The following is a 25,502-nucleotide window of genomic DNA, read 5'->3' on the forward strand; positions in this document are numbered from 1 at the left end:
TAATTTTATATTACAAAATTATTCTTCCTTAAATTGCATTTTATTTTTCTTTAAAAAAAATCAAATTTCTAAATTTAAATTTAATCCGCACTGTTGAAAGTGACGTCATGACAAACAGTTGGGGATACTACATGCATGCAACCAACTTCACACAAATTAAAAGTCAATAACAAATATTTATTGAAAAATAATATTCATTTTTTAACAAAAATAAATATTCGAAAGAACGACAAAACTCACCGCCGCACGCACTAAAAAACCGGAGCTCATTTTTCTCATTATATTTTCTTCTTCATTGTAAAAAACCAAGCATAAGCGACACCGTTCTCTCCTTTTCCGTTCTTCTTCCAGCTCCTCTGTATCACCGCCGGTCCGCACCATTTACAGGTAATTTTTTTGTTTTTTATTCTCTTTGAATTTTGTCTTCCTTGTTCCAAAACCTTAAGTTAATTCGTCTCCTTCAAATTCAAATTAGTTTTGTTTTTTTCTTTTTTTTCAGTTCCAACAATCCTTCTTTATCCCCACTTTCTTTGCTGTTATTTTTAGAGTTGATAAATTACGTAGCTTTTGAGAAACAATAATTACATACGGTGTCGTTTTTGTTTTTGAAACAAAAACGGCACCGTTTTTGCCTGGCTGCACCGACTTTTGTTTTGGTTTCTTATAAAGTTGCCCAATCGGATAAATGTCATTACTTTTTGAAAACAAAACTCTGTAGCTCTTGTTTTAGGGATTTTGAATCTATCGCGACACAGGTAAGTTCGTCTTCATGCCAATGCTTTTTCTATTTAATTAAGTTGAGACCCTTAATTCTTTATAAAATTTCCTTTTTCGCGGTTAAATTTGAATTTCATTGAACGAGAGATGTCTGATTTAGTTCTATTTTGTTTCATTATTAGTTGACATGAAATTGAAATCAAGTTGATATATAAGTAAAAACCCTAATTTGAAACTTTGCGTTGATATAGATTTTTGAAATTGTTTACTTAATTTTAAAATCCTAATTGGTAATAAAATTTTCTCTATGCAGGGTTTGATATCAATATATATCTACAAGATGCCGGCCACCGCTGGACGAGTTCGCATGCCGGCGAACAATAGGGTGCATAGTAGTGCGGCCCTGCAAACTCACGGCATATGGCAGAGTGCAATTGGGTATGATCCATATGCGCCCAACAAAGATGAATCCAAGAACACCTCACAGCCCAAACCATCAAATGACGAACCTGATGCTGAGAATCCATACAATAGCTACCAGGGTCTTTTAGCTCTTGCCCGCATAACTAATACCAATGCTGATGAGGCCCGTGGTGCTTGCAAGAAGTGTGGCCGTGTTGGGCATTTGACTTTTCAGTGTAGAAACTTCTTGAGTGTTAAGGATGATATTAAGGAAAAAGACTCAGAAGCAATTCAGGCTGCAGTTTTATCTGAGTTGGATAAATTGAAGGGGAAAGTGGGGAAGTTGAATGGGAAAGGTAAGGCTGAGATTGAGGGGGCAAGCGAGGAAGAAGAAGAAGAGGAGAGTGACAGTTCAGATTCAGATGCAGATCCTGAGATTGAGAGGATTATTGCGGAGAGAAATGGGAAGAAGATTAGTAGTAGAGGCAGATCTTCCAGGAAGAAAAAAACCGATGTGTCAGATGAAGATGGAACAGACTCAAATTCTGATTCAGGAAAGAGGAAGAGAGGGAGGTCCAAGAAGAGGAGGATTGGGAAGAGGGAAAATAGTGACTCAGAGGATGAGGATGAAGGTGGAAGGAAGAGGAGGATGGAAAAGAGGAGGAAGAGGGATCGGTCCTCAGATGAAGAAGATGAGTATCGACACCGTAAGAGGAAGAGTAGGAAGGAAAAGAGGAGGAGAAGAAGTCATAGACATTCAGATGATTCTAATTCAGATGTGTCTGAAGATTCTAGTGGACATTATGAAAGGAAGGGCAGAAAGTCCAGATTGCCATCTGACTCTGATGAAAGTGGTTCAGATGATTCCCGTGGAAGGCGCACAAAGAGGTCTAAGAAAAAGAGCAGGAAACGCCATCATGAAAGGGATGAATAGAGGCATTGCTAGGAAGGTAACACATCACTTATTCTACAAAGTTCTTTATATTCTTGTAGTTTATGTGGTATGCTGCACTTTGTTTGATTTTGATTATGCATGCTGTTATTTAGATTACTTAATCTGCTTGTTGGGGCTTTGATTATAGGCTTGAATGTGGTGATGCTGTTTTATTATGCTTGGTATCAACCAAATTTATTTTGAGGAGGAAATATAATTTGCACGTGAAACATATATGGGTTATGTTGCCTTTGCAAATCATTTTACATGCTAACTACTAATAATAACTTCTTGGTTCTTTTTGTTGTTTTTCATTGTTCAGTTATGCTTACAGTTTTTATTTCTTTATTTATTTTGTTTTCTATTAACTTCCATCATGGTTCCTTCTTGGGGTGACATTATTGGTTAAGTAAATGTGTATCTTTTGTTTTCTCCTTTCTTCTGCATTAGTATGTATTAAGACTGAATAAAATGACATTCTTTTTCATCGATTATTTTGTTTAGAATCTTGGTTTTTCGGTGGATCCTGTCTTTTCAATTATTCTTCACGCCCATGAAGAATCAAAGGGCGATCTAGATAGTGGGCTGGCTGTTGTTGCATTAATTTGCTACTCTTGAAAAGAAATGCATCATCTCTTTCAGGATTCTCTTGATGCTATTGACATGTTTTTTATCGCATTTGATACAAAAACATAATCAATTTTATGCAAGTTATTCTGAAATTAAAATTTTGAATCTATTTATTTATAAACAAATGCATTATACTATTTGCTTATCTCTTACTGTTTCTATCCTTAGTAAATAAATTTAATCGCAACTAGGAAACTCTGGATGGTATCAATCCTGAATTCCATATCTCACCTTTGGAGAATTCTTACAAGTCATTTGCTTATAGTTAATTTTTGTTGGCTTTGCAGGCTTGCAGACAAGTGGATTGTAATGATTGTCCCCAAGATTCTTACATATTAACTATCATATTAGGCGAGCTTCAAAAAAAAAAAAAAGTTGCTGTTGATTTGTGTGCTTCAATTTAATCTTTGTTCTCCAAAAGGAAAAAAAAAAAAAAAATTGTAGGATATAAGAAAATTTGGCGGTAGTGTCTTTGTGTTGTGTTTAGACGACCTGTGAATAAGTTGACTTGATCAATCTTCCTACTGGTTGATGTTCCAAGTTTACCTGTTGTAACTTTCTTTTTCTTTATCTCTTTGTATTTGCTACTGGATCCGGCATTAATATATCTTCTGAGTTTGGGCAAATATCATGTCAAGTTTTGCAATCGTTAGCTTAGTGTGTTTACTCCATTTAGTTGCTGAAGTTATGGTAGACATGTGAATACCTCTGCATAATACTTTATAATTGGGTTTCTGGAGGCTGTTGCTACATGTTCCATATTAGTATCTGACAAATTTTAATTCAACACAGTACAGTAATTTGTAGTTAAAGTACGGTATAACTTTCACGTTGGAAGAAAGGTAATGTTTTAAAATCCAGCCTGGCCTGGCCAGTTTAATTGGGACCCGGAAGCTTTAACAGGTTAGGTTTATATTTTTTCTATTCACCCAAAACCTTAGGATTTGAGAGGATGATCTGTAAACAATTAACGGTCGGGATGTTGAAGCTTTTAAAGAGAAAGTGTCGGTGAATGCAATAGTGGTAACGGAGTTGATTTTCGGTGAGTAAATCAACCGGAAATTGAACAGAACTGGCGGCGGCAACAATTGGTTTTTGCCTGTGATTGACAAGGTTAACGAGGGTGGGGTCAAGTGGGTTTTGGTCGGGAGGAAGAGGAGAGTAATTTCTGGGTGATGGGAAGGGTTGTCAACGTCGACGTCGATGAAATCTAGTTTGGAATGTCGACATCGGCGTTGGTGAAATCTGGTCGAAATTGAACCTATTTTGGCCAGATCTTGGATATATTTTAAGGGGAATGAGTTCAAGGGATAATTGGGGTTGCATCTGAGGAGTCTCTGCTGCTAATCAGTTGTCAGCCGATTTGTATTTGGGATGTGTTTGCTAAATTTTAAATCTATAGGGACTTAACAGAATTTTAAGGTGTATTTGTAAATTTTAAAAGTTTTTGTCCACTGGGATACAGCAACTTTGTCGGGTTTCTACCTCAGGTTGGGTTTTAAAACATTGTAAAAGGGTTTAAGAAGAAACTTGTAGTTTAGGTGCCCTTCTATCTTCTTGTGTATCAAAGTCGTTTCAAATTTTTGCATAAATTAATTTTGTGTCCAAAGCAGCGTTGGTCCCTACCCCTGCTAATTAGAGACCATAAAAAGCTGAATGAGATGTGTTCGGCTTAATTAAGAAAACGTTGGCATATCTTAGATACATTCCTCGATCCAAGAAGAAGCTATGAACTTGGCCTCGAAATTCTCTGACATCAACAACCAGAGGCAGTAGGCCAGTAACCAGTAATGCATATTTATCAATTCAATTATTCAATTTCTAGAGAGCATAAATGTGTTGCGATTCTTCTTCAGAAAACAATGAAGATCATTAATCCTGCCGCAACTTGGGGGGTTTTCCTTTTAGAGGCAAATGCAGAAAAATAAAAATAAAGAAACCCTACTTTTATCCAAAAAGGAAATTCTACATGAATAAACAAAATGGTTTCTTGACCCCGTTTATGGTTTTTCCTTTTGGGACTATTCTTGTGTGGGTGCTTGTGAGTTGAGCTCTGCAAACCTCATGCCAACACGCATTGAATGCTTCAAAAACTTCTCAGCACATCGCATGACGCAGGTCTCCTCTTGTTTCTGTAGATTTTTGCGTGTGAAGTTATCCACACAGTCGTTGAAGCATCTCTCCACAAGGGAATTGTACATCCTCAAACTACACTTCCAATTCATGTAAACAAATAATAAGGACACTTGACAGAAATAATTATCAACAGGGTAGCATTAAGGAAACAAACGTAGATGCTTCTAAAATAATTCATATTACTAAACCACTTGCAGAGGAAAAAACTATGGAAGGAATCATGACAGAAGTAATAAGAGAAACAAACCAGTTAGAACACACATTTAGCATCCCAACAAATGTGTAGCCTCGCTACTAGACATGTGGCTCGGCCTACAGGCATGCCATGCATCTGGACCAGGTGTTCTTGCAGTTTAGTTTAATTGTTTATGAAGTGAAATTTTAGGATGGATGCTCAAGAAGTAACCCTCTTTTTCCTCACAGAAATTTGAAAGAAAAAACTACTGGAAGGAGAAAAAGTACAACAAAGTAAATTTTGTTCCCAAAACGTCCAAATACCGCATAACAAATGCTGCATTGGTTTTAAGGAGAACTACTTCTCGCTTCACTTAAAAAATGTCACAGATGTTAAAACCAATCGTGCAACCATCATTAAGAAGTGAAGCCATTGGAGAAAAGAAAAAAGAAAAAAATGGGCATAATGACTTAGCATAATAATATCTAAACCCTTAAAAGCACACTTAATACATTCAGCTAACAGCCAAAGATCAATATGTGAGCAAAGAAAACACAACATTTAATTGCTTAACCAAACCTATTCAGCTCTGACAATTTATTCAGAAACTATTCAGCCCTGAAACGACCCCAAAAAGTACAACACAATGACACTTTCAAGCTATAAGCTCATGGGCACATCACCGCAAAATAAAACGTAACACAAATTAACTTAGCATATGCATTCATAAAGCTAAGATGTATAACTTGAATTAGGCATACTAAAGATCTACCTTCTATGAAAATGAAAATCAATGTAAAATATTAAAAAAAATACTAAGCTGGTGTTCCCAAAACGTCCACTTGCAACACAAACGCTACATTGGTTTTAAGAAGAACATCAATTTACTTTAGCTTCACTTCCATCAACCAAGCCACAAGTTCACAAATTCGACCTACAACTTGCATTGCACAAATTTGAAAGCGAAGCCACAAGTGGAAACAAAAAACTCAAACCCACTTAAAAAGAAATCTTAAATGATGATTAGAGTTACAGCTTGATAGTTTCACATTAGTGTCCCAAATTACTTAAAATGAAGCAAAAACAAATAAAGGTAAGCATCCTAGTTGAAAAGTTAATAGAGGTTTGATCTGATACTGATGAACAAGAAGCAGAGAATTCGAAATAAGCGAATCTAAAGGGAACAAAAATGTAAAAAAAACCTGTCGCGCAGTTGAAGATGATCAATCATAGAAGTCATTCGGGCCTTGTCTTGCTCAGGAAGACCCTCGAGTCCTGCTAACATGTTCTTGTCCATACTGGATCCTGTGTCCTCCGCTAATCACCTCTCTATTTCTTCTTCTTGCTCTTGTTTCGGTGAACCAAAGGTAGAAGTAGGGTTTATTGAAATGGGGCTTTACGCTTATATTTTATACTTCACTTGCTAAAGAGCCGCCGTGTGGTCTTCTTCCTTTAAAAGGCCTATTCGAGACATACAGGGCCGTGAACTGGGCCTAATCACAGAAATTGAAAAATTACTATTTCACCCAAATCATTTACGTTATTTATGCTATTAGTTTGATATCTTTATCTTGTTTTTATTTACTCCATGATAATTTGAACTAATCTTATACTCCCTCTATTTTCAAATAAATGTCGTTTTAAATTTATTATTTTTTTCCCAAATAAATATTGTTTGACCAAAAAGTTGAGCAACCCTCTCTCTCTCTTTCTCGTTTTATGGTCATTGTCTCCTCTCTTTCTCGTTTTATGGTCCTTGTCTCCTCTCTTTCTCTAGCCTTCGTCTCCTCTCTCTCTCTCTCTCTCTGGCCCCTCGTCTCCTCTCTCTCTTTCTCTTTCAAACACCATTTAACTCTTCACATTTCTCTCTAATTTCAGATCTGGGACACTGCTGATCAAGAGAGGTTCAAAACTGTTACTTTTGCTTGTTATAAAGGTGTTGTTGGTGTACTCGTTGTTTATGACATTACTAGAAGAAGTAGTTTTGATAGCATTAACGTTGGCTTTAATAGTTCACTAGTAAGTAGCTTTGATAGCATTTAATTGTCTTGCCTCCACTTCTACTATGACATTGTTCAGCCCTGGTGAGTAGTGAAAAAACAGAGATGATAGAGTAATACACTTTAACACTTTTACATAGGCGGGAAAACTAAAAACCACACTTTGACAGGGAAGAGTAAATAAGAGATGGAGTATGAGAGGGAAAAATTGTTTACATTAAAAAAGTTTAGTACATTAAAAAGTGTGCAATTTGCTAAAATGACATATTTTGAAATGGAGGGAGTATAAAACCATAATTAACTATATGTATGAAATATGATCAAGAGTATAAACCCTAAGGGGGCGTTTGGTTGAGGGTTATATAGGATTACTAGGGTTATGTCATCTTATATTACTTGATTACCATATTTGGTTGTCAAGTAATATTACTTGATTACCATATTTGGTTGTCAAGTAATATAAAATTTCGGTAATTTTTTAATACCAATAGTAGTTACTGTTGGTAATATTGGAGGTAATCTGATGGAGTATAAGGGGGGAAAATTGTTTACATTAAAAAAGTTAGTATATTAAAAACTGTGCAATTTCCTAAAATGACATATTTTGAAATGGAGGGAGTATAAAACTATAATTAACTACATGTATCAAATATGATCAAGAGTATAAACCCTAAGGGGGCGTTTGGTTGAGGGTTATATAGAAAAACTAGGATTATGTCATCTTATCTTACTTGATTACCACGTTTGGTTGTCAAGTAATATAAAATTTCAGTAATTTTTCAATACCAATAGTAATTACTGTTGGTAATATTGGAGGTAATCTGATAACATCTATTTTCTTAAGTATTGTAAGATTACCAAGGTAATTTTATTTTTGTTACAATTCTATCCCTTATTAATAAAATTTTAGAACAATAATACCCTGATTTTTAAATTAATTTACATGAATTTGGCTTTTACTATTTCACCCCAATTAATTAACTTTATGGACAAAATTACCCTTGAATTTAAAACAAATTGCAGCCCACCTAAACCACCACCCCCACCCCCACCCCCACCCACCTACTGCTGTTGGAAGTCGCCAAGAGTCATTGAGAGACTCCAATATGGCCATTTCATATCGAAGTAGATTTGGTCGAAAATGGCCAGAATAGTTATAGCCATTTTGGGCCAGATCTACTCCGATATGACATTTTTTTGCCATCAATATGGCCAGAAACGACCATATCGGAGCCTCTCGGTGGCTCTCGGCTACTCACGACGATGTCTAATGACTTTTGGCGACTTTCGGCTGTAGGTGGCGAGCAGTGGCTTGGGGTGGTGGGGGTGATTTTATTATAAATTAAAGTTTTATATAAGTATGGGTGTTTTAGCTAAATTTGAAATGCTGGGGGTTAAAAAATTTATTTAAAAATCAATAATAAAAATAATATTATATTAATATTTAAAAAAAAAAACAGTTTAATAATTTAAATAGCAGAACTATCAATTTATTCCTCCAAACTAAACATATTAATATAATATCTCCACTAATTTATTCTAACTAATTAAACATATTTTCTTAAAAATTTCAAATAATTTTAAAGACTATTAATATAACATTTTGAGTAATCTAAATACATTTTTTTCCGTAAAGTATTATGAAAAATGATAGAGTTACCGAAAGTTACACATCGAATTTGTACACCGAATAACGTGACAAAATCCTGACCGTTAATTAATATTAACTTATAATAAATTAACGATTAAGATTTTGTTACGTTATTCGATGCACATCTTTCGATAACTATAACATTACTCAAGTATTATATACCCCGACATCAGTTAAAAGTGCATCGAGTCTGTTGTTCTGACTATTGAATTTGTCCAGAACTCTTTGTGATTCTATTATACCCTTCACATGTTAAATTTAACGGAAATTTGATTAGCAAACAGCTGTACTGCTTGTACTGGGTGAATAAAATTAAGCCCGTAAAAAATCTAAACAAATAGAGCTACTTTTATTCCTAGAATCTCTACTAAATCCATTCACGGTTAAATACCAAAAGCCCTGATTTCATATCTCTTCTTTATCTCCAAAAATCTTGATTTCTGTAACCCAATGTGGTACCTAAGTAGAACACCTCATGTCTCTTCCAATACAGAACCGAATGATCTTTCCATTTTCACTTTAAATAATTCTATTTTTCCAGTATCAGACAGTGGCATTTTTCAAAACATTTCAATCGTTCAAGTCCCGAAAGAGCTTCAACAAAATGATGATCAAAAGCAACAACACAGGTGTTGGTGCAACTCATGGGAGTGGTTTGCATATCTATGTTCTCCCATGCAATTCCACTCTGTGGCAGTCCCTCGAAATCCATTGTTTAGAATTCAAGTTATTGCGGTACTGTCTGAGCAAATTTTGTGCGCCAAGCTGCCTCTTGGTATTCATCTTCATGCTACATTATGTAGTTATTCGTTTGAAGGCAATATGTTAACAGATGTCCCCAAAATGCAGTGCGGGGATCGGAATCTAATTGGTGCTTCTGGTGCCATTTTTGATGGGTGGTTCTACCTAGCAGGCGGGTTTAAGGGGAGCCCTTCCGGTAAGTGTATACTTGATTTCATGTGTATATATTTTTTAAGACTGGCCCTTTATGATAAAGATTACTGTAATACTTAGTATTTTGGGCAGAGCCATTGATGAATTAACAAGTCCATCATTGATGAAGATCTCTTAATTCAAATCAGTTTACATCAGGGGTAGCCTGCAAAGAACTTTCTATTCAATTTTCATAGCATTGCAAAAAAATTTCCTTTATGTTATACCCAAAATAGTTTCATTGAAACCTGAATAAATTCAGTATTTCATAATATGATTACTTAGTCCTTTAATATGAAGATTTTTAGTCTTTCAATTTCGCCATAAATTAATGTATACTAAAATTTGGAAAAAACCATAATTTCGCTAACTCTTTTTCAAGGTGAATTTCCATCATCGAGGTCAAGTCTAAGCACCTTTTTATTTCATTGGTTTCTACAGATGTTGAACCTGCAGAGTATCTAAATTTGGCGGAGAAGTTGAACCTGAAGACGTGGGAATGGCAAGCACTACCACCAATGCATATACCAAGGGCTTTTGGAACAGGCCTTGCTCTCAATAACAAGTTCTGCATCGTGGGTGGTGGCACAACCCTCAAACGCTCAGCTGAAATTTACGATCCCAGCAAAAACTCATGGCAGTTGTTGGAATCATTTGTTCCTAAGGAGGCTGATGGGTTTGCTGTGGCATCATTGAACTCCCGTTTGTTACTGCTCACTTGGTCAAATTGGCTAGGAGTGAAACTCTGGATGTGGAATAAATTGATTAATCTGAACATTGGAGGGTGGAGACTGATTAGTTTCTTTCCGAACCAACAAGTCGAGAGGTTAAGGGTGAGGCAATATGGAGCAAGAATGGTGAGAGTTGGGAAGGAGGTATGGGTTTTAGTTGGAGAAAATGAAAGTGTTCGTCAAGTGGATGGAGGCAGTGCTTGGCCAGTGTTTCCGGCGCCCATGTTCAGGCCTGATAATGGGCATGAAATTGTGCAGAAGGGCCATATCTATGCATTCCACTTCACGGCTGGTGGAAGAATTAGTTGGAGACAAATACCCGTTTACTCAATTTGAGCTGCATTTATTTCATGGATGCAATCTCTTGCTCTGTAAGAATTTACTGCATAATTTATGGCAGCTGAGTTGATTTAGATTGTTCCTCCAATGTCAGAAATCTTTCATTGAATCTAAGAACAAAAATCATAAGACTGACTAGAAATTTTATAGTACTCAAAACAGAGTAAAAAGTAACACAAGCATCAAGATTGCATTAACATGATCAAAGCTGAGCCTGTAATGAACCATCTTCATTTCATTTCAGAATGAATTATAATATCATGAAAAATGCTACGGCTACAATACAATCTTACAATCCCAACGTGATAATAGTTTAACACTATTACATCAGCTCCCACCACATCAAAACACTAGCAAAAACAGATGTTTATTCCTTTATAGGGAATTGCTATTCTTTAAGAAACAACCAAAGAAATGGTTAGGAATAATCACCTCTTTCATAAGGAATAACTGTTAATGGTTGGACGATTATTCTTTTTACGAGGAACAACCGTTCCTTATGAATTCTTTAATCTAGTCAAAATCATTTTATTAATATAACAATATTAACTCACGTTAAGATTATGAAAAAAAAATTGTGGGCATATCATTACTCTAATATCATTAATCAAGGATGTAATGATCTTATATTACAAATGTCATATAAATTTAGAACTTGCTATAAGAAGCCAAAATGCTTTATCGCATCAATTGATAAAGCAGGGTATAAAAAAGGTTAAATGGATGTGACAACAAAAGCTCATACAAACCGATGAAAATTATACAGAGGATCCAGGTCCCAGACAAAGCTATCATTTACCACCTGAATCAAATAATTTCAACGATCATGTTCAGTTCCCACTTTATCGTCTATCGGGATTCAAAACAAAAATTCAATTTTTAAATGATATTTCTGAATGCTTTATCAGATATTACAAAAGGGTTTATATTGAAGAAAAAATTCAAAGAAAATACCGTGACAAATGTAGCGTCCTAATAACAACCACGTTTCAACACCGTCCTTTATAAGCAAACAAACATGGTATTAGTAGGATCAGGTTAACATTCAGAAGAGAAAAATATCAGAGCAAAGTGAAAGTGTGAGTGAAGAAAAGAACAAGAAAGATGCCGAGCAGCAGGTTTTCAGGTTCTTTATCAGCCCCGAAAGTTGATGTGGCTATAGACATGGGCAATCCATTTCTCAATGTCACCGTCGATGGTTTCTTGAAGGCTGGAACTGTAATCTTTCAGTTATTTTCTTCTATTTCTTGTTTATTTTTCTTTTAATCTTCATTCATTGTATCTTTTAAATTAATCCATCGATCGGTGTTTGGTGTTTTCAGGTGGCAGCTGCAAGATCAGCCGCAGAGGATGCATTTCACATCGTCAAAAGCGGTAATCTTTTCTCTCCTTTTGCTTTAAACAAGGACATTTTAACATTCTTGAGACTCATCAGTTATTTTCGGCTATTTTCAGGGAGTTTTTCGAGTCACAATTTGGAGAAAAGTGTGAGTATTGATATTTTGAGATTATATTTTTGCTTCGAAGGAATTCTAGAGATTATTCAGAATAGTTGATTGTTAAATCCATGGATTGCCTTGTTTGATCCCATCTCACCGCTCGAAAATACTTTCCTTTTTAATCAAAAGTGTTCATTAGTTTTTTGACACAATAGAAACAGTATTGACATCGGAAAAGCATAAAAAAAAAATATATATTATAGTTCTAATGGAAAATGCTGTTATTGCAGTTGAAGAAGATGTGTAAAGAAGGTGCATATTGGGGTAAGGGTATTGTATATATCGTATTGTCACATATAAAAATATGTTCTGTCAAAGATTTTGTAACGTTCCTGGACAAATTCTTGGCATTCTTTATTTTAAGAAATGAGGAAAGCTTTAATATCTTAATCTGTGCAACAACAGGAACTGTAGCTGGAGTTTATGTGGGAATGGAGTATGGAGCAGAAAGGCTTCGTGGAACCAAAGACTGGGTATGTTCACTGTATTTGGCTGAACTGTATTTCTTCGTCGCTGTTAGTTATAAGAATGTTCAATCTCCCGTTGTTTAATTGTTGTGAAATGTGAAGCATTGGTTAATCATAAGTACTTGCAAATTTATTTGATGGATTTCTCTCTATATCTATTTCAACTAATAATTCTAACTCCCTCTATTTTCTGTGTCTTTGGATAAATTGCAGAAGAATGCCATGGTTGGGGGTGCTTTGACCGGGGCTCTGATCTCAGCAGCTACCAACAAAAGCAAAGACAAGGTTGTGATAGATGCCATCACAGGAGGAGCCATTGCAACTGCTGCAGAATTCCTCAGTTACCTCACCTGAAACGGGGAATTGAAGTTCTTTCTTTATCTCGAGTAGTTATTTTATGTTTATGTTTCTCTCATCTCTTCATAAGAACCATAATAATGTCAAAATAACGAAGACATTTCTCATCTGGTTGTAAAAGTCTTTGCTTAAAGGACAGAGATGGTCTGCTGAGTTGAAAAAACCAGCAGTGACATATTTTTTTTTTTTTTAAAATTAGAATTTTTTACCTTGGTTAAATAATATCGTTTTATTATGATGAAGGGTTATAATAACTTTCTGAAGCAATAAAAAATACAGTTCAATAGAAGGTTATCATGCCACTGGTAAAGGACAGGGACCTGAAAAAATTATCACACTGATGTTTATGAGCAGTAAGGTGCATCATAATAGTTCTCATTTACTAAGGCTCATGCCATTGTTGTTCACATTCTTTGAGCAAGAGGTTTTAGAAATGCGCTTGAATGTTATTTAGACCACCCCGTGGAGCACAAAAATACTGAAATCCGAGACTAAAAGTGAAAAGGCTAATTGCTATCATATAGGAGATCAGAATTGTCTTCTTCAAAACCAGTTTTTTCCAGTAAATTATTTAATGGTTCTATTCTTCACACTTCTACCTGTTTCCTCAAAAGCTGGCTACTTAAAAGAATAGAAACTGCATCGATCATGAAGAAACTGGCTATACTAAAGTTAGAACTGCATCGATCATGCACCATCCGAAAGTTTAATTGATTGCCATATACTCATAAACTTAGCAGATGCGAATGTTATCAGAAAATCAAAGCTGCAGGCTCCCTTATTTCCACAGCTTCATGGAATATCCATGCATGCCGAAATCCCACCTACCCACCCATAATGTAAACCCATGTTCGGATAACAAGTAATTGTCACTGCAAGTAGCCAGTAAGGGCCCATGATTTAAGAAGTTTTCAATTCTCATAGATAGCTGCAACTGAAAGGGTTCCGCAAGGAGTTTTACCCTGTTTTACTCTCAGCAGTCAGCTCTGAAGGGAAAACCAACTTAGCAAGTAGCAGACATACATTCAACAAAAATTTCAAGACCATCTTTCCCCATATTTAACACGATAATGCTACCAAACTTTTTCCATCTTGTTTATCATATTTTCTTCAACTACAACAATAATACATTAAAAAAATCTATGATATTTCTACAAGAAGAATCAGTCAATAAAGAATAAATAAAATTTATCAGTCATACAAGTTTATCTTCTGATTTGAAACTGTTCAGCAAGTTTCAATAAGCTATAGGTTTCAGAATCAGGCCTCGCCCCTCCTAGAATCATCCTTCTCAAAATATTTGGGTCATAAATTTTGGCCTTCACGTAAGCCTTTATCAAAGTATTGTACACAAAAGTATACCTGGTATAATTAGCTTTCTTAAGTTCATCAAATAACTTCTCAGCATTCCCAACATCACCCCTCTCTGCAAAAATCTCAATTATTGAAAGAGTGGTCTCCAACCATGGAGTTGAATTCCTGACCTTTTTGCTTGTTGTCAATTCCATTCCCAATCCCAGAGTCTTCATCCCTTCCTTGAATATATCTACTTTGAAGCAACCCAAAGCAAGATGTCGATAAGTTATGGAATTTGGCTTGCACCCATTCAACTCAATTTCCTTGAGAAGCCCATAGGCTTTATCTACTAACCCATGTTTGCAATATACTGATATCATGGAATTGAACTGCTCAGTTGCTTTCAACTTTTTCATTGTCTTCATTTCTAACCAAAGCTCTTCAGCCCGATTTAGCTGTGCCATTCTACCAAATGCTTCAATTGCCAATATGTAACTTTTAGACCGAACATTAGGGAGTTCTCTCACAATGCCCCAAATCCTCTCTAGATCCTCTCCTTTCCCCATATATCCGTACAATATGATAAGAACATCCAGGGTTGACCAATTATTCCCTGTCATAGACTTCTCCACTGCTTCAATATAGGCTTCAGCCACAGTGTACAACCTTGCCACTGCATGTGCAGTAGCCAATATGCAATAAGATACTTCACTTGGTTCAACCTTTTTATGCTTCATATCACCAAAAACCTTCACCAACCCTTCAATATTATGGTCATTAGCTTCAATTTTCATTAGAATGTTGTAGGTGGACACATGTGGCAACACCTTATCAGCCTTCATTTGCGTGAGAATTTTCGGGATGGTTTTCCTCCGGCCTGGAGATGAGTGGAGGATTATTAGACGGTTGAAGACCAAATATGATATGGAATAACCCAATTCCCTCATTTTCTTCATGTATGCAAGAGACAGCTTTATCACGCCTTTGTCCAAGCAAGCGATAACAAGATTGTTATAAAGCAACTCATTCTGAAAATCCGACGGTACACAGCAAAAGAGCTTCTCACCCTGTGATATCCCGTGAAGTTTAATAGTGAATTCCAACAGATAAGAGTAGTCTAATTCTTTAGGCATATAGGGTCTCTCTCTGATCACCCATTCCATCACCTGTCGAAGTAATAAAACACTTAACATACATTTTATTTTATAAAAATTCCATCAAATTTATGACAGTTTTTGAAAATAAATAATCCAAATAACGTATCTATGCACCTAAAAGAATTCAGTCAAACATTTAAACAAACATGTTCATTGCTTTATAAGTTTCCGCACAAATATATTCAAAAGCAAGCAAAACTGATTAAAACAGAGTACCTCAAGAGCCCGTTTGTTCAGTTTAAGCTTTCTCAGACGATTAATAGCGTGAAAAATGTCCCCTCTGTGTATGGGAAAACCCTCACCCATCCAGCTTTGAAATGCGGACCCAATTGGTTCGCCTCTTGGTAGCCTTTCAATTCTTAAAGACAAGCACTTGGTTTGTTGTTGTTGTTTTTCCTCAAAACTTTTCTCCGGGACGTCATTGGTTGGTTGGGTGCAAAGAAAATTGAAACCAGTAGCTGTTTGGTTGGAAAATGAAGAGGTGATTGAAATTGTTCGACGTATTGCCTGAATGAATCTTCGTTGGCCCAAAAGGCCGAATGTTTGCATGCTTTTCCTCTTTTGATCAGTTAAAGAAACTTAATTTTGATTCAATCAATTTAGAAGGACAGAGAAATCAATCCAAATATTTGGCTTTGGGACAAAGACAAAGGCAAACTACGAGAAGTAATATTTCATGTTCACTGACTTGTAATATATACCCTTTATCTATTATCATATTGAAAACATAATAAATCACTCCTTCCAAACGATCTCAAATTTATATTTTAAAATGAGTAAACGACATTTTCCCACCCAAGGTTTGCCTTAATGACAGTTTCCCACCCAAAGAGTTTCAAAATACCAATTTACTACCTAAAGTTTATATTTTGGCCAATCACCGGCCAATTCCGGCACCGTTACGACCGCACACCATCACCATTCTCTTCCTCAATCATCACTCAACAAAACCCTTCAAATCTTGCTCCCACTAACAGGGGCGGATTCAGCCCCTTTGAGGGTAAAACTTTTAAGACTGAAATTGTTGAAGCTTTCACTATTCAAGATGTCACAATTAGCTCTGTTTTCTATTTTATCAATTTTATGTATGTGTATTGCTCATTTCAATTTGGTTTATTTTAGGGTTGAATCGTGCATTTTTTTTTTTTTTTGAGGTTTTTTATTCTAATTTGAGGGGAAAAGACATGGATCTTGTGAGTTTATTTTGTATTTTGTGTCTAAGAATGAACTTGTTTCCCCAAATTAAAACCTTAATTATATTTTAAAAGACGTTATTCTTCACCCTTTACCCATCACTTTTCTACATTTCAAACATCACCATCCTACTACTCAAAATAAATAAAGAAATTTGAGTTACTATCTATGTTTATATCAAGATTTTTTTTATTTATTAATTCATATTAAAAGTCAATGCAATGTTGACTTGATTTAAATTTTGGTTGACTTTAGCTTAGGTTATGTTTGGTCAAAGTTATGATAATTTATATTATAATCTTTGGAAATAAAAAAAATAAATAAATAAATTTAAAAGAAGGTTTTGCTCAAGGTTTATTTAACACATTTACTCAAATTTTTGCTTCTCATAAATTTATTCAAATAGGAAAGTATTGCGTTGTTACATTCTTTTTTCTCAGGTTCTTGATATTGTATTATTTTCTTTGCTTAAGGTTTCATGATTTTTTTTAAGTTTTTACTAGTTATTTAGTAAATAATGACGGAGCCACGGAGGCCCCTCCTCGACAAAAATTCTGGATCTGTCACTGTCCACTAACCCTGCTAATTGTCAAAAATTGAGCGATTTGTGGAACGCACAACCACTCCTCCCAAGTCAGATTCTGATCAGTTTCTACTATCAAAATTTAATCTATTACCACCAAAAGACTCAATAACATCTTCTTTTCAAAAGCCTCAACAACCTAGATAGAGTTTATTTGAGAAAATGTATTCTAAGTAGTAATCAAAATATAAACTTTATATAATAAATTTATATTTTAAAATCTTTTAGATGAAAAAGTGTCATTAACGCAATCCTCGGTGGAAAAAAGTCGTGTACTCTTTTAAAAATAAGATGATGACACTTAATAATTGCTTTCGTGTAATTAAAGATATAAAAATCAGACTATAAACTTAAAAACATAAAAACATTCAAGGTAATAATTATAATAATAATCTAAATGAAGAATAAAAAAATATTAACCACCAATTATAGAATCTGCTTACAGAGTTTTCTAAGTTATTCTTGACGTTACGAAGAATTTGATTGACTTCATAATATGATAAAACAGACAATTAACTGGATTTGATGGATGGAAACCTCACTGTCAGTCCTTGCTGGAGCCTGGAGGCTAAAATGGAAGGGATACCAATCTGCTGCCCCATCAGGGCTCCCTGTAAGAAATTCAGACCCCAATTAATTATTAACTTTTGAAATTTATTATCCTTTGTTAACACTTTTCTACACAAATCCATAAAAGATATCGAATACCAAAAGACACTTCTTATCGACAAAAGGAAATCTGCGGTGGATTTGGTGCCTTCGCTCTCTAACTCGCGTGTGTATACTTGTATTTCTGGGGTCTTCGCTCCCTTCAGTGTTCTGTGTACTTCTGTTAGGGATTTGTGCCCGCAGAAATATCAGTGCCACATTCATTTTCTGAGATTAGAAAGTTCTGCAATAATTACTCGTTGGTTTCTCAGTTTACAAATTTAGATCGCTTTCAAGTTACAATACCATGCAGGTCCTCTGCAAGATTTTGCGATTAATCTGCGTAAATATGACATTTCTTTTCTTCTATGATTGAAAAAGGTTAAAAGTAGAAAGAAGACAAACTCTTGTCATCTTTAGCAGGAAATTTAGAATATCTATACATAAAAATTAAAAAACATACACGTCTCCCAAGAAGATAAGAAGATTAGGTCAGAAAGGATTTTCAGATCCACCTAACTTCAAATTATGAAAACAACATGACACAAATTCAGAGAAACAAAAGTATAGCAATAGTACAGCATAATTATTGAAAGGAGATGCATTACTCTATTGATTTTCACAGATCCACCCACTCCTTTCAGAAATACAAATACATGGAACTCCCAATATTAAAAGCAGCGGCAACGCAAACCTTACAAAGACACCGACTAGCCAAGGCTCTACAACAAAATCCAGCAGAGGATTTTTGTATTAGCCTTGGCTTTCTTATTTACAGCAAAGAGACCTAAGTTTTCTTCTTATTTAACTTTAGATAACCATAGCTGCTTTATCTGGGTACGTTCATATTTCACTTCCCACATTTGCAGGGGTTGCAGGAGCAGTTGGCTCCGCAGCCGCAGTTCTCAGCTCCATAGTTCATCTCAGATCCCTCAGAGAACCTACAACATCAGCAAAATTCCAGATTATTATCATGAAAAAAAATTAAAGTTTGAAACTTTCTCAATGAATTTGTTACTATTTGCATAATGTTTACATACATCTTCACAGGAGCAACCCCAACGATGAGGGTCTCAGTGGTTGTGGTCTCCGAGAGAGACAAGTCAGGGTACATGCCACATCTGCATGCATGTCAAAGAGAAAGATCAGAAACTAATTAACAAGTAAAATCAAACTAAATTCACAAAAATTAGAACATCTAAAAAAAGTAAAAAATAAAAATATAATGGACTATATACCCGCCGCATCCGCTGCCGCACTTGCAGCCGGCACCACAGCCACAGTTTCCACCACAGCAAGACATTTTCTTAGTGAAAAGGAGAAGACCTGCAAAGACGTACTGAACTGGGGATTTGAGATCACTGAAAGACTCGGTGTGTGGGATGAGATGTGGAAATGCGCCCTTGCAATGCTATTTATAATGCAGGAGATGTGAAAGAGATTAATCTTAACCGTCCATTTGGCAGAATCTTATATCAGTTGTGTCTTGATGTGTTACGATACTTCTTGTCATTAATCATTATACTCACTCCTCGTAACGTGTAATAAAATTTATACTTACCTCTCACTGTTAACAAGAAGTAAAACTGGTTTTATTTTTTTTATTTTTTTATAATCAAGGTAGTCAGGCCAAATGGCCAATCTTGGATGATAAACGTGATAGATGATAATTTTGTAAAACTCCAACAAGACTTTTAGATGATTGATTTAAATAACTAAAGTCTTTTTCTCCAGATAAAAATTAGTGGGGAGAGAGATTTAAAATGTATTAATATAATTATGATATGATATGATGTGATGTATATTATCTGTGATGTCAGAGTGGTAGAAAAGGAGAGATGGAGAATTAAAACAAAGCATTGAGATTCTTTAAATCCATTTAAGTAAACGAGAATATTAATCATGAAAATTGACCAAGTAAACGAAGGCCAATTTTTTTAATAGAAAAATCTTAGCCATCCACTGTGGGAATATCGAAATCCCGCAGGCGGTTGGGTAGGACCCTCTAGAAATTATATTAATTCAATCAATATCAACAAAAAAATATATATTAATAAATTAAGGAGTAACTATCTTATTGATAAGTGTTAAAAAAGGTTTGATAAGATTAAATAAATCTAAGTCTTGAATCAAATACGTACGTATGACGGTATGAGTATGAACTATAATAAAACTTAAATTCTTTAAATTATATGTACCGTTCTACTCGATGTCGATTGAGGGTTGAAGGCCTTGAGGCTCTTCTATAACCTTCTCTTCATTAGAGTAGACGTTTCTTCGCAGTTAAGTTTTGTCTGAATGACATTTTTTTTAATCTAAAATATTTTAAAATACTATTTTTTCAGCAAAATTTATTTGAAAATGGCATTTTCCTACACAAAGTTTGGCGAAGCAACACTTTCCCACTTATCAAGTTTTAAAATGACATTTTCTCATTCTTTATCAGGTTCTGTTAATGTTTTATTGAAAAGAATACTTTTAAATAGTTTATTAAAAATTAAAAATTAATTAAGTCAAAGTTTTTACTTGATTATTTATTAGTTCAAGTGTAAAAATATCATTTTTCTTTTGTTTATTTAATTAATTAAGAATATTGATTTTCTATATTAATTAGTAAAAATGAAAAATATTATATTATGAAAAATATTATAAATTTAATAAATTATTTAACGATAGTGATGAGTTATTTATGATATTATAAATAAATAAATATTAAGACCATTTAACTTTAATCAATTTCATAGCATTATTCTAAACTTTTTAGGTGAGACTAACTATTTTTTCTTTTTTTCTTTTTAATATTTAACTTTTTAACTAATTAAAAGTTAAATATTTAAATATATTTTCATCTTTTCAGTAAAATATTAACATATTAACGGAAAATATAATAGAATCTAACGAAAGGTGGGAATGTGTCATTTTGAAACTTGAAGGGTGTAAAAGTGTCGTTTTACCAAACTTTGGGTGGAAAAATGTTATTCTCCCCTGTATTAGTTGGTGTTATGCAAGTTAGCAGGAGCCAAGTAGAATATGTTTTATCAAAAATATATTTCACTTTCTTGCGAGTTACCAAGAGCAAGGTAAAATGTGTTTTGTAGAACAGGGACAGATAGATCCAACGACAGTGATTGATTAAATATTTGACATCAAAATCAGTCGAAAATTAACTAAAAGCAAAAACTCTAGCTTTATAATGACCAAACAAAAAATCAGATGTCGAGTAAAAAGAATTTTGTAAAAAAGAAACCGGAGATTCAAATAATGATGACGAAGAAGCTGTCCGAATCAACCAAAATTAGCTTTTAGAAAATAATACAGTCACCGAGTGCACCGAATTTATACACCCAATGATATAATAAAATCTTGACGTTGATTAATTTTAACAGTTCAGGATTTTTCCATATTATTTGGTGTACAAATTCAGTGACTTAAGCCTGAGTGTAGTATTGCTCTTAGCTTTTTGGGTGGTAAACTGTCATTAAAACCTTGGGTGGGAAAAAGTCGTTTACTCTCTTCATTATCACATTTTCAAGTGACACCAATGTATTTGAACCACTAAATTTGACTTCCAAACCAATATGACAAAATTAGACTAGAAATCGGGGGAGTATAAAATATAATAATAGAAAATTAGAAACCGAGAGAAGCAAGATTATAGTAGACATAACTGAAAGGAGATGTATTAAACTATAAGTTACTCATTGATTTCACAGAATTCACCAATTCCTTTCACAAATACATTGAACTCCCATGTTAAAAGCAGCCATAACACAAACCTTACAAAGACACAGACTATAGCCAATGAGCTACAACAAAACAAATCCAACAAAGGATATATTTGATGTAGCCTTTGGCTTTCTTATTTACATCAAAGACCTAAGGGGTTTCTTCTTATTTAAATAACATAACATAAACTATAGCTGCTTTATCCGGGTATGTTCATATTTCACTTCCCACATTTGCAGGGGTTGCAGGAGCAGTTAGCTCCGCAACCGCAGTTCTCAGCTCCATGGTTCATCTCAGATCCCTCAGAGAACCTACAACATCAGTAAAATTCCAGATTATTATCATGAAGAAAAATAATTAAAGTTTGAAACTTTTTCAATGAATTGGTTACTATTTGCATAATCTTTACATACATCTTCACAGGAGCAACCCCAACGATGAGGGTCTCGGTGGTGTTCATCTCCGAGAAAGACGGGTCAGAGTACTTGCCACACCTGCATACATGTCAAACACCAAGATCAGAAACAAATTAACTGGTTAAATTAAACTATATTCACAAAATTAAATAAGTACTAAAGGAAGTAAAAGTGAAAATATATTATGTTACATACTTGCAGTCGCTGCCGCACGAGCAGCTAGAGCCACAGTTGCATCCAGAAGACATGTTCTTGGTGAAAAAGAGAAGATCTACAAAGACTAAACTGGGGATTTGAGTTCAGAGGGAAGATTCAGATTCAGAGTATGAGACGAGTTGTTGAGAAGCGACCTTGACTTGCATTTATAGTACAGTTGATGTGAAATGGGGTGGATCTTTACCGTCCATTTGGCACAATCTTATATAGATTGCGTGTTCATGCGTTACTATATTAGCCATCTTTACACCCACCCCACGTAACGCTTAATAAGCTCTCACTGTCTTTGACAGGTAAGCACCGCCCAATCAAATTAAACAACGTTCTGGTTTATTAATCTATGTCATAGTCCAAGAGGTAAAACAAGTAAAATTCTATGTGGTTTTAGATGATTGCAATGAAACCGATCCAAAGAAATCTTGAAATGTATCGATTACAATTAAACGACTATTTCCCACCTAAGGTTGCCTTAAAAGATAATTTCATCTAAAATGTTTCAAAATACCACTCTTTTATTCAAAGTTTAATTTTGTTAATACTCAAAACCGATTCCAGCAAATCTGGTAGCAAAAAGTATTTACATCGTATCATTTAAACATCAGCTTCTCTCTCACAAAACCCTTCCAGTGGAAAATAAAGATTAAAGAAATTGCACAGATAGAATATTGAAGGAAATCCACTGAATATGAACAAATTTGGCTGTTAAATAGCCTTACAGAGAACTGAAATAAAAAAACTGAACGCAATAAAATAGCCTACGTTTCAACTGCTATGACGTGATAGAAAGACTAAGTCAACAAGAACATACGTGATAGAAAGACTAAATCAACAAGCAACATAAATCACATTTCCTCCCTTAAACTGAATGCTGCAAGCTTCAGTTTACATCAGTTTCAGAACAGATTCAAATGTTCTCGGAGCTTGACAAAAGTGTTTCGCTTGAGTGGTTTTGTCATTATGTCAGCCAACTGGTCCTGTGTATCACAGTGTATCAATTCCACAATTCCATCTTTTGTAAGATCTCGAAGAAAATGAAAACGCACATCAATGTGTTTGCTTCGACCATGCATCACTGGATTCTTTGAGAGCTTGATGGCAGAGCTGCATCACACTGAATAATACATGTCTTGCCTTGATTTGATCCAGCTTTCTTAGCACCCTTTTTAACCAAAACTGCCTGACATGCACATGAGGGTGCAGCGATGAACTCTGCCTGTGGTGGATAAACTACTACAGGTTGTTTTGGATGACCAAGAAATTGCCCTGAACTCAATAGGAAGACAACCTGAAGTGCTCTTTCGATCTTCTAAATCTCCAGCATAATCACTGTCAGTATAGCCAATAAGTTCATCATCTCCTCTCTTCCTTAGAAGATCCCAAAATCAAAAGTTCCTCTTAGATATCGCATCACTCTTTTTGCTGTCTGCATGTGTAATTCAGTAGGATTCTCCATATACATAATCATACTTCTACAAACATTAATCTGGTCGGTGTAGCTGTGAGATACATGAGACTCCCTATAATCTGCTTATAGTAAGTCTTATCAACTTTAACTCCTTCTTCATCTCCCAAGTTTACAGCCAGGAACAATAGGATTGAAACAGAATTGCTCTTACCATCCCAAACCTGTGCAGTACTTCCAAAGCATATTTTTTTGACTAATAAAAATACCATAGACTTTTGCAACACCTCAAGGCCAAGGAAATACTCATCTTGCCAAGATCAGTCATATCAAACTCAGCTTCATGGAATGTTTAACCTTTCAACATTGATTCATCATTTCCAGTAAAGATTAGATCATCCACATACAAGCTTACAATCAAGACTTACCTTTTGTTGACTTTGATGAACAGAGTGTGCTCATAATCACATTTCTCAAAGACTTCTTTCATGAAGTAAGCTTCTCGACATGTTACCAAGCACGGGGTGCTTGTTTAAGTCCATAAAGTGCTTTCCTTAGCTTGTAAACTTTTGCTCACTTCCTTCTGACATAAACCGCAAGGGTTCTACAAAAACTTCTTCATTCAATTCACCATGTAAAAAGGCAGATTTCACATCCAGTTGATAAATGGACCACCCTCTTTGAGCTGCAAGTGCTATACCAAACGAATTGTCTCCCTTGTGCCACAGGTGCAAAAACTTCAGGGTAGTCTACTCATATTGCTGTGCATATCCCTTTGCGACAAGCGAGCTTGTGCTTTTCTATTCCCATTTTCATTCAACTTGTCTATACACCCACTTTACTCAATTGTTTTTCTCCCTTAGGTAGTTCTGTTAATTCCCAAGTCCCATTTCTGTTTATTGCTTCCATTTCAACATCCATGGCTGTTCTCCATTTTTCACTCTTTACAGCTTCATCAAAATGAATGGGATCAGCAGCAGCAGCGCAGCTGTAAACATGGCAAGTTCCCCTTCATTTTCTTCACAGAAAGTCCCTCTCTGTTCATAATTTCTCATCCAAACAGGTGCTCTTCGATTTCTGGTTGCACTTGAGTTTTGAGGGCTGTCGTGTGTGAGGGCTGTCTGTGTTCTGAATTAAAAAACCTGTCCAGGAACTTCAGCATTAACATCGACTGCACTGTCTGCTGAATTGCCTTTATATCAGGATCAGAATAGTTCACTTCTTTCCTCTTCCCGGTTACTTCTTCTTCACAATCACCCCATTCTAAATCACATGTAGTGACTTCCTCATACTTTTATCCCAGTCCCAGTTCTTGTCTTCCTCAAATACAACATCTCGACTGATTATGATTTTGTGAAACAGGATCATACAATCTATAAGCCTTTGATCTTCACTAACTCCAATAAAACACAACTGAAACTCTTATCATCTAGTTTAGTTCTTTTATTGTCAGGTACATGGACATGAGAAATACATCCAAACCACCGAAAATAATCAACTGAAGGCTTAATTTTACTCAAGCTTCTTCTGGAGTCTTGTTTAACACTGCAAGAGTGGGACTCGATTCAAAACATTACAGTCCAGTTAACTGCTTCAGGCCAGAAGGACTTCGAATTTTCTTTGCTGAAAACATACTCGAACCATGTTCATAATTGTTCTATTCTCCGTTCCGCAACTCCATTCTGTTGTGGCGTATATGCAGCTGTTAACTGTCTCCGTATACCATTTATCACAAAAATTGGCAAATTCTTGGGATGTAAACTCGCCTCCTCGATCAGTGCGTAGACTTCTCAGAAAACAGTTTGTTTCTTTCTCAAAATGGGTCTTAAAACTTTTGAAAAACCCAAAAGCTTCTGATTTTTCCACCAAAAAATAAACCCATGTTTTTCTACT

General features: G+C 35.1%; 6 protein-coding genes across 6 annotated transcripts; 2 read left to right on the forward strand and 4 right to left on the reverse strand.

Annotated features, from left to right (window-relative positions):
* The first annotated feature begins 668 nt into the window (after positions 1–668).
* LOC116138574 (CAX-interacting protein 4) lies at positions 669–3,309 on the forward strand. The gene is made up of 3 exons (XM_031424289.1): positions 669–755; positions 1,031–2,069; positions 2,971–3,309. The coding sequence occupies exon 2, from the start codon at positions 1,058–1,060 to the stop codon at positions 2,051–2,053; it is 996 nt and encodes a 331-aa protein (XP_031280149.1). The 5' UTR covers positions 669–755; positions 1,031–1,057; the 3' UTR covers positions 2,054–2,069; positions 2,971–3,309.
* A 1,132-nt stretch (positions 3,310–4,441) lies between these two features.
* LOC116138580 (mitochondrial import inner membrane translocase subunit TIM9) lies at positions 4,442–6,403 on the reverse strand. Its single transcript, XM_031424294.1, has 2 exons — positions 6,197–6,403; positions 4,442–4,891 (listed from the first exon to the last, which is right to left on the reverse strand). The coding sequence occupies exons 1-2, from the start codon at positions 6,289–6,291 to the stop codon at positions 4,705–4,707; spliced, it is 282 nt and encodes a 93-aa protein (XP_031280154.1). The 5' UTR covers positions 6,292–6,403; the 3' UTR covers positions 4,442–4,704.
* A 5,194-nt stretch (positions 6,404–11,597) lies between these two features.
* LOC116138577 (outer envelope pore protein 16, chloroplastic-like) lies at positions 11,598–13,078 on the forward strand. Its single transcript, XM_031424291.1, has 6 exons — positions 11,598–11,866; positions 11,971–12,022; positions 12,104–12,135; positions 12,378–12,411; positions 12,553–12,620; positions 12,828–13,078. The coding sequence occupies exons 1-6, from the start codon at positions 11,753–11,755 to the stop codon at positions 12,966–12,968; spliced, it is 441 nt and encodes a 146-aa protein (XP_031280151.1). The 5' UTR covers positions 11,598–11,752; the 3' UTR covers positions 12,969–13,078.
* Positions 13,079–14,025: 947 nt separating this feature from the next.
* On the reverse strand, positions 14,026–15,982 carry LOC116138633 (pentatricopeptide repeat-containing protein At1g07590, mitochondrial-like). Its single transcript, XM_031424335.1, has 2 exons — positions 15,641–15,982; positions 14,026–15,433 (listed from the first exon to the last, which is right to left on the reverse strand). The coding sequence occupies exons 1-2, from the start codon at positions 15,971–15,973 to the stop codon at positions 14,177–14,179; spliced, it is 1,590 nt and encodes a 529-aa protein (XP_031280195.1). The 5' UTR covers positions 15,974–15,982; the 3' UTR covers positions 14,026–14,176.
* Positions 15,983–18,264: 2,282 nt separating this feature from the next.
* Positions 18,265–19,204, reverse strand: LOC116138561 (metallothionein-like protein type 2). The gene is made up of 3 exons (XM_031424277.1): positions 19,088–19,204; positions 18,890–18,970; positions 18,265–18,790 (listed from the first exon to the last, which is right to left on the reverse strand). The coding sequence occupies exons 1-3, from the start codon at positions 19,150–19,152 to the stop codon at positions 18,700–18,702; spliced, it is 237 nt and encodes a 78-aa protein (XP_031280137.1). The 5' UTR covers positions 19,153–19,204; the 3' UTR covers positions 18,265–18,699.
* A 2,300-nt stretch (positions 19,205–21,504) lies between these two features.
* LOC116138562 (metallothionein-like protein 1) lies at positions 21,505–22,321 on the reverse strand. Its single transcript, XM_031424278.1, has 3 exons — positions 22,187–22,321; positions 21,989–22,069; positions 21,505–21,886 (listed from the first exon to the last, which is right to left on the reverse strand). The coding sequence occupies exons 1-3, from the start codon at positions 22,237–22,239 to the stop codon at positions 21,796–21,798; spliced, it is 225 nt and encodes a 74-aa protein (XP_031280138.1). The 5' UTR covers positions 22,240–22,321; the 3' UTR covers positions 21,505–21,795.
* Positions 22,322–25,502: the final 3,181 nt, after the last annotated feature.

This window comes from Pistacia vera, unplaced genomic scaffold (assembly GCF_008641045.1).
Source record: "Pistacia vera cultivar Batoury unplaced genomic scaffold, PisVer_v2 Contig342, whole genome shotgun sequence".
Classification (NCBI taxonomy): Eukaryota; Viridiplantae; Streptophyta; class Magnoliopsida; order Sapindales; family Anacardiaceae; genus Pistacia; species Pistacia vera.

Coding starts and splice junctions, on each gene's coding strand:
- LOC116138577 (XM_031424291.1), top strand. CDS start 11,753: ATGCCGAGCAGCAGGTTTTCAGGTTCTTTATCAGCCCCGAAAGTTGAT. Junction 11,867..11,970: donor GTTTCTTGAAGGCTGGAACT/GTAATCTTTCAG, acceptor TGGTGTTTTCAG/GTGGCAGCTGCAAGATCAGC. Junction 12,412..12,552: donor TAAAGAAGGTGCATATTGGG/GTAAGGGTATTG, acceptor GTGCAACAACAG/GAACTGTAGCTGGAGTTTAT.
- LOC116138580 (XM_031424294.1), bottom strand. CDS start 6,291: ATGGACAAGAACATGTTAGCAGGACTCGAGGGTCTTCCTGAGCAAGAC. Junction 4,892..6,196: donor CATCTTCAACTGCGCGACAG/GTTTTTTTTACA, acceptor TTGGAAGTGTAG/TTTGAGGATGTACAATTCCC.
- LOC116138574 (XM_031424289.1), top strand. CDS start 1,058: ATGCCGGCCACCGCTGGACGAGTTCGCATGCCGGCGAACAATAGGGTG.
- LOC116138561 (XM_031424277.1), bottom strand. CDS start 19,152: ATGTCTTGCTGTGGTGGAAACTGTGGCTGTGGTGCCGGCTGCAAGTGC. Junction 18,971..19,087: donor TGCGGCAGCGGATGCGGCGG/GTATATAGTCCA, acceptor ACATGCATGCAG/ATGTGGCATGTACCCTGACT. Junction 18,791..18,889: donor GGGGTTGCTCCTGTGAAGAT/GTATGTAAACAT, acceptor CTGATGTTGTAG/GTTCTCTGAGGGATCTGAGA.
- LOC116138633 (XM_031424335.1), bottom strand. CDS start 15,973: ATGCAAACATTCGGCCTTTTGGGCCAACGAAGATTCATTCAGGCAATA. Junction 15,434..15,640: donor TGAACAAACGGGCTCTTGAG/GTACTCTGTTTT, acceptor TTACTTCGACAG/GTGATGGAATGGGTGATCAG.
- LOC116138562 (XM_031424278.1), bottom strand. CDS start 22,239: ATGTCTTCTGGATGCAACTGTGGCTCTAGCTGCTCGTGCGGCAGCGAC. Junction 22,070..22,186: donor TCGTGCGGCAGCGACTGCAA/GTATGTAACATA, acceptor ACATGTATGCAG/GTGTGGCAAGTACTCTGACC. Junction 21,887..21,988: donor GGGGTTGCTCCTGTGAAGAT/GTATGTAAAGAT, acceptor CTGATGTTGTAG/GTTCTCTGAGGGATCTGAGA.